At 48.9% G+C, this 6499-nt stretch overlaps 2 protein-coding genes across 2 annotated transcripts; both read left to right on the forward strand.

Moving 5' to 3' along the window:
* Window positions 1-1514: 1514 nt before the first annotated feature.
* On the forward strand, window positions 1515-2899 carry FSUBG_13843 (AP-1-like transcription factor; the record flags this gene model as incomplete). The annotated part of the gene is made up of 4 exons (XM_036678777.1): window positions 1515-1828; window positions 1883-2266; window positions 2401-2769; window positions 2815-2899. 4 exons carry the CDS (start codon window positions 1515-1517, stop codon window positions 2897-2899), a joined length of 1152 nt encoding a protein of 383 aa, XP_036530693.1.
* A 546-nt stretch (window positions 2900-3445) lies between these two features.
* On the forward strand, window positions 3446-5340 carry FSUBG_13844 (eukaryotic translation initiation factor 3 subunit D; the record flags this gene model as incomplete). The annotated part of the gene is made up of 3 exons (XM_036678778.1): window positions 3446-3656; window positions 3758-4985; window positions 5037-5340. The coding sequence occupies 3 exons, from the start codon at window positions 3446-3448 to the stop codon at window positions 5338-5340; spliced, it is 1743 nt and encodes a 580-aa protein (XP_036530694.1).
* Window positions 5341-6499: the final 1159 nt, after the last annotated feature.

Genomic DNA, 6499 nt, shown 5'->3' on the forward strand with positions numbered 1-6499 from the left:
TGCTGGAAGTTGAGCGAGACCTCGTTGTCTTGTTCCTAAAGACCTCCCTTTCCCCGAGACTCACACTCTCACAAATCTGATAAAACCCTTGAGAAACTAAGGGCTTGTACGCTGCATGGTGATTCCCTACCATCTCTCAGCACGTTCACTGATCTGACCACTGCTTCGACTGAGGTCGGTGAAGTTTGTAAACATCTATTATCATTTATTGGCGTAATTATTGAGACTACATATGCATTAGCTACAGGCTAGTGCTGATACTTCCTAAGTTGTATATCAAATATGGCGTTGTGTTTGATGCGTTGCTTTGATCTATCAGATATTGACAGGGTTTACACAGAGCCAATTGCCCATGAGTAGGTACCTAAGTAACTCTCGAGTGGTCCTAGATTATAGCCTATAACTAAGTAGGTACCTAGGTATTGTAATGAACAGTATGTGTTTTTTTTTTTTTTTGTTTTTGGGGGGGGGGAGGCGGTTTATAAAAAAGAAGAAAAAAATCAGTGGTACACATCACTGGGTACGGAGTAAATGCAAATCAATAGATGTCAAACTAATAGCGGATGCGAAAGCCCGTCCGTTCGCGGCCATGGGGTACCGAGTGCGGGGCAACGTCAATTCACAAGAATGGGACGGAAATCTACTTGGTATGCTTCCACTGTCAATCAGACTCCTGACCTCTCAAACCGGACGCTTCAGTGCCGCTTCAGAGGACTGAACTAGTCCCAGAACTCCGAACTAGTGATGCCGCCTCTCTCTTTTTGATAGCTTCCATTGTTGATGATATGAAGGATTAATTCTGTTAGGCCTTTATCAACCCAAGGTAAGGGGCTAGTCATCCCAATGTCAAAGAACCGGCCTTTAACTACAGTGTAGATAGTCGTGAATGCTGACACCCGAACATCGCTTACCCACCTTACCTGTATAAAGACGTTTTTGACTGGTTGTAACCTTCCAGCTCAGCCCAGTAGGTAGGCCAAGGTGCATCACGGTAAAGGTACATTGAGTTTGTAGTTTGTACCCAGGTAGAAACCATGGATCGCTGCACAACTGCCTGGACCCAATGCAGTGATTTGGTGGCGCCAACTCACACGGGGCTCTGACTAATACGTTTACGACTTCTCCGATTCTAGAATTCCCACGATCATCAATCTGACCGGGCAATAAACCTCTTTGCTCAAGTATCTCAAATCATTGCAGCAAGCTACTATACCTACTAAGTATATGGCACTAATGTGGTGTGTGTTAATTGCCTCTCACTGATCAAATTCCTGTAAATGACAAAAGGGCATACTCCGTACAACCTAATGCCTACCTGAGTCGGGTCGGCATTATACACAACTGGGGCACCTCCGATCCCCAACGGTTCATGATACAGGAGCACAGCCACGACAGTCCTTTCTACGAGCAACAGTTTTATTCTGGCGATTCCGCGTCCAACCTCATATACTTCATAGGTAGTTCTTGGGGTCCAAGTGACTGACGCCCGACACTACTTCTCACAGGCGGCCAGTATGGCTGCCTTCAATGCCAATCTTGCTGGCGCAACAGAGCGTTCTTTCTCTTCGTCACTTTCGCCGGACCGAGTTGTCGCCAGCTCAGAGGATGACAATGCTGCGGCCTCCACCCTCGATTCCGATTTTTACAAAAGTCTCACCGATAAGAGGACGACGCGCGGTACGCATTTCAGACGTGACTCCTTTGCCGTGTTGACGCTCACGGGACTGATTAATGCTTTAGATGGAAACCCTCCCAAGAAGCGAGGGCCCAAGCCCAATAGCAAGCCTGCCTTGACCAGGCGGCAAGAGTTGAATCGTCAGGCACAAAGGTAATGTTGCGCGAGCTTGACGAATGCCTGTATCTAACATGTGACCTTTGTCAGAACACATCGCGAAAGAAAGGAGCTATACATCAAGGCACTGGAAGATGAAGTTCTTCGCCTTAAAGAGGTCTTCAGCAATGTTTCATTGGATAGGGAGAGATTGGCCGATGAGAACAAACGGCTGCGAGACACTTTGGCACAGGCTGGGCTTCAACATAGCAGCCCGCATGTAGCAGGCAGCGCGACGAGTCGTGGTCCCGACTCAGCCAATACAAGCTCTCCGCCCTTGACCTCGCGATCGACAGCGCCATCGGTTGGCTCACCAATGAACCTACCTGCGACCGTCAATCAAGGTTCCACGACAGGTCAACCGCACGGAATGCCTCAGCCGCTTTATCGTGGAAACCCTGAGCTGGAACAGGCGGGCATTGACTTCGTTTTAACGTACGATAACTCCTACTCGAACAATCCCCAGTGATCCCTCTGTGTGATATGACGCGAGTTGCATTGCGCCATGGGTGAGCTTTGGCAGGACATGTTGATGGTTAGATCAGCTAACAGACTGCGGGTACATATAGTCTCGAGAGGCCGTGCATGACGCATATTCAGTTCATGGTTGAGAGAGCATCTGAGCCTGAAGGCGAACCTTGTGGGCATGCACTTATGGCATCGTGCCCTCCAGATCCGGCTCCAGAAACAAGACCAGGTTTGCCCTTTGGGAAGACCCATATTCCGTTGGATGGCGATACGAACCAGAAGACATGGGAAGTTCCAAAGGCAGACCTTGCCACTTTATTGGATCTTAGTAAGAGCATCGACCTCGATGGTGAGGTAACTCCCATCATGTCATGGGGTATGCTCATGTCACACCCAAGGGCAAATGAGTTGGAGGCGGTTGACTTCCGAAAGCTGAGCGAAGAGCTCGTTCGAAAAGTGAGATGTTATGGGTAAGTTTTCTGCAATGTCACGCCAGCATGTACTAACTTGTCAAGCTTTGGTGCTGTAATGGAGGAATTTGAGGTGCGAGATGCTATCGATAACGTGTTCAGTGGTAAGGACACGATGATGGGTGAATAGGAGTTTGTTTTTGTTTTTGTTTTTAGTAAGGGAACGGCAGTTGTTGTTTGGGAATTTTTATTTGCTGTTTCGGCGGCGTCGTAATTATGAGCATATCTCCATAATCTCCCCTTACCTATTCTGATTGTGATAATCTGTTGGAATCGCACATGTCCCGATCTCTCCTGTGGTCCTCTTATTTGTGAATAATAAGAGGAGCATACTACCGTCCAGGGAGCGCAACATCGTAAGTCAACTTGGATCTACAACCGTTCAAAATGATCTGTTTCACCCTATTGTGAAGTCTATGTTTACCCTATGCCTGTTAAACGTGGCTGAGTGCCGGGGCTGAGGCACACAATCAGCACCGCGGGGCTTGAGTGTTTTTTTCAAGCCCCACTCCACCCCACCACAAATTCGTCGTGGATGTCCAAATTCTAGCATCGCTTGTGAACCGAAAGATTGATTGACGCATCCCCCGCTTCCGAAGCCAACACCGAGCTTCTTTGATTTCGTCTATCGCGCATCCGAAAGCGCAAGAAAATCATCGATACCCTTCTTCCCAAAATGGCGGACTCTCTCGACTACATCAAGATCTGCGAAAGCTGCCCCGCCGGTGACGGTTGGGGTCCTGCAGTCACCACAGAGACTACCCTCAACGGCGTGCCATATGCGCCTTTCTCCAAGGGTGATAAGCTGGGACGTATGGCCGACTGGACTGCCGAGGGCAAGGATAGAGAGCGAGGTGGCCGAGCACAGTACAACAGGAATTTCCGAGGTAGGTCGTATCGTGTTGTCGTGTTGTCGTGTTGTTCTGTCCTCTGTCGAGATCACACTCGTCTCGAATGATCTCCTGGCTGACCGCAATCATTCCTGTAGACCAACAAGTCTATGGCTCTAGCCACGCCATCACCTTTAATGCCCCTCCCGCCGAGGACGAATCAACATTCTCAGTCGTTAGTAACGTCCGAGACTCGACAAAGTCAAGATACGGCCGTGGGGCCGTCTTCACTCGTGGCCGTGGCCAACGTGGAGGTCAGGCCGGTACCCGGGGCGGACGAACTCAGCTTCAGAGAGGCGGCGCCGGTGCTGCTGGTCGACAGGGCTACGACAGAGGTGGCCGATCCAATGCTGGTCGTGGCGGTCGCCGCTTTGGCTGGAAGGATTATGACAAGCCTGCTCGTAACCGAGACGCCAGTATCAATGTCAAGGCCGAGTGGAAGCTTCTTGAGGAGATCGATTTCAACCGCTTGGCCAAGCTGAATCTCGACACCGACGAGGGCGAGGATATTGATGACTACGGTTTCCTCTACCACTATGACCGCTCTTACGACAAGCAGCCTGTCAAGGGTGCTGAGAAGAAGCTCACACCAATCGACCGTGCTGCCTACAACGTTACCACCTCATCCGATCCCGTAATCCAAGAGCTTGCCGAGAAGGACGAGGCAACTATCTTCGCCACGGATAGCATTTTGTCCATGCTCATGTGCTCTCCTCGATCCGTTTACCCCTGGGACATTGTCATCTCTCGACAGGGTAACAAGATCTTCTTGGACAAGCGTGATAATGCCGCTCTTGATATGGTGACAGTCAATGAGAATGCCGCCGATGCTCCTCTTGATGCTGCTGATGGTAGTAAGGACACCATCAACCAACCAAATGCCCTTGCCGAGGAGGCCACCTACATCAACCATAACTTCACTAATCAGGTCGTCATCGAGAGCGAGTCGTCGAAGGTCACTATGGCTCACGGCAACCCCTTCTACAATTCCTCTGAGGATACCGACCCGCCTGCCAGCAAGGCCTACAAGTACCGACGCTTCGACCTTTCCCTCAACGAGGAGGAGCCTGTCCACCTTGTCGTCCGAACAGAGGTCGATGCCGTTCAAAGGAACGCCATCAGTGGCGAGGACCAGCACGTCAGCATCCATGCTCTCAACGAGTTTGACAGCAAAGCTCAAGGCAGCGGCGGCGCTCTTGACTGGCGAAGCAAGCTTGTTACCCAGCGTGGTGCTGTTGTTGCGACCGAGATGAAGAACAACAGTTGCAAGCTCGCCCGCTGGACAGTGCAGAGCATCCTCGCCAGCGCAGACGTGATGAAGCTTGGGTAAGTTTGCTAATTTACTGATATTCGAATGCTTTGCTAATCGATCTGCAGTTTTGTTTCCCGTCTTACACCGCGCTCCAATGACAAGCACGTCGTATTGGGCGTTATCGGCTGGAAGCCCCGCGATTTCGCTAACCAGATGAACCTCTCGCTCTCCAACGGTTGGGGTATTGTTCGCACTATCGCCGATATGTGTCTCAGCAGCGAGAGCCAAGATGCCAAGTTCGTCCTCGTCAAAGACCCGAACAAGTCTATCCTCCGTCTGTACGAGGTGCCTGCTGGTAGCTTCGACGATGAGGAGGAGGAGGAGGAGGAGGAGGAGATTGAGGAGCCCCAGGGCGAGCAGGAGCAGTAGATCAAAGGGAATTAGACATGGCCATGTCACGTTGTGCATATTCGGTAGTTTCATGACGATGGAGAGGGCCACGGGATAAAAGGCATGAGATTTGCAGGGAGTCCCATGCTCTAATGATTTGAAGCAGTGGATGCAATCTCAACCAGGTTCTGGAAGGCCATTTTTTGTATTTGACTGTGGTAGCAGTCTGGAACGAAAAGAACACGTGATTTTACTCGACATTTTGCTGTATCTTTGTTGGGTTTGTGACTTTGAATGAGATTTGTTCCTTGACGTGAAGAACTCACAATCGATCGACTTGCATGTTAACAGTGCCCAACATAAATACTGCGACGGCGGTTACTATATGTTGCAATACCTTATTTCAATATTTCCCTCCCTCCCTCCTTGGGCCTCATTTCACAGCAAAAATTTGAAATCGCCGCTGATTGGTGGTCAGGATAGCAGAAATATGTCTGCAAGAAATGTCTACCAAGACGCAAGCATTACCAGATATGTCGGGACCTCTGTTGAATCATCGAACAAAGAGAGACCACTAGTAATTGGAAGTGGCTCAGAGATCCAAGCGAACAAAAGTACGACTGTCAGCACAGATCGTCGGTGGCCCGTCCTCGGTAAGGACGGCACGGGTAACCCGAGAGCAGTGTTAAGCTGTGGTATACTTGACGCGCCTTGCGAGGCAGCGGCTTCGTCATGATGGTGGCCATCTATGGAGTACAATCGATGAGAGACTGGCTGGTTTAAGTTACCGGGGGATAGCGGGTTGTGGCTGAAGAAGTTTATGTGTTGAGTGGAGTGGCTTGAAGGTATGATGTGTATGTATTAGGGAAGCTAACTAGGGCCTAGTAGGCAGGCTATATAGAAAGATATAGGGGCCTAAGGCATATATATCTTAATACCACCCTATAGCCTGAACTACGGGTTAAGTAAAGCTATCTTATTATATATTATAGCTCCCTATAGCCTTCTTTTTTAGTATTTTACTTTATAACCTTATTTCTTTATATAATCTATTCCCTTTCTAATTAATTTTTAACTAGCTTTTTTATATTAAGTTAATATAAGAATTCTTTATAATTTTATATTCCTAGTAGCTTTATTAGTCTATTAGCTACTATTTCCTATATTTTAATATACTAAAGGTTAAAATAACCTATCT

Source organism: Fusarium subglutinans, assembly GCF_013396075.1.
Source record: "Fusarium subglutinans strain NRRL 66333 chromosome Unknown NRRL66333_c0000407, whole genome shotgun sequence".
Taxonomy (NCBI): Eukaryota; Fungi; Ascomycota; class Sordariomycetes; order Hypocreales; family Nectriaceae; genus Fusarium; species Fusarium subglutinans.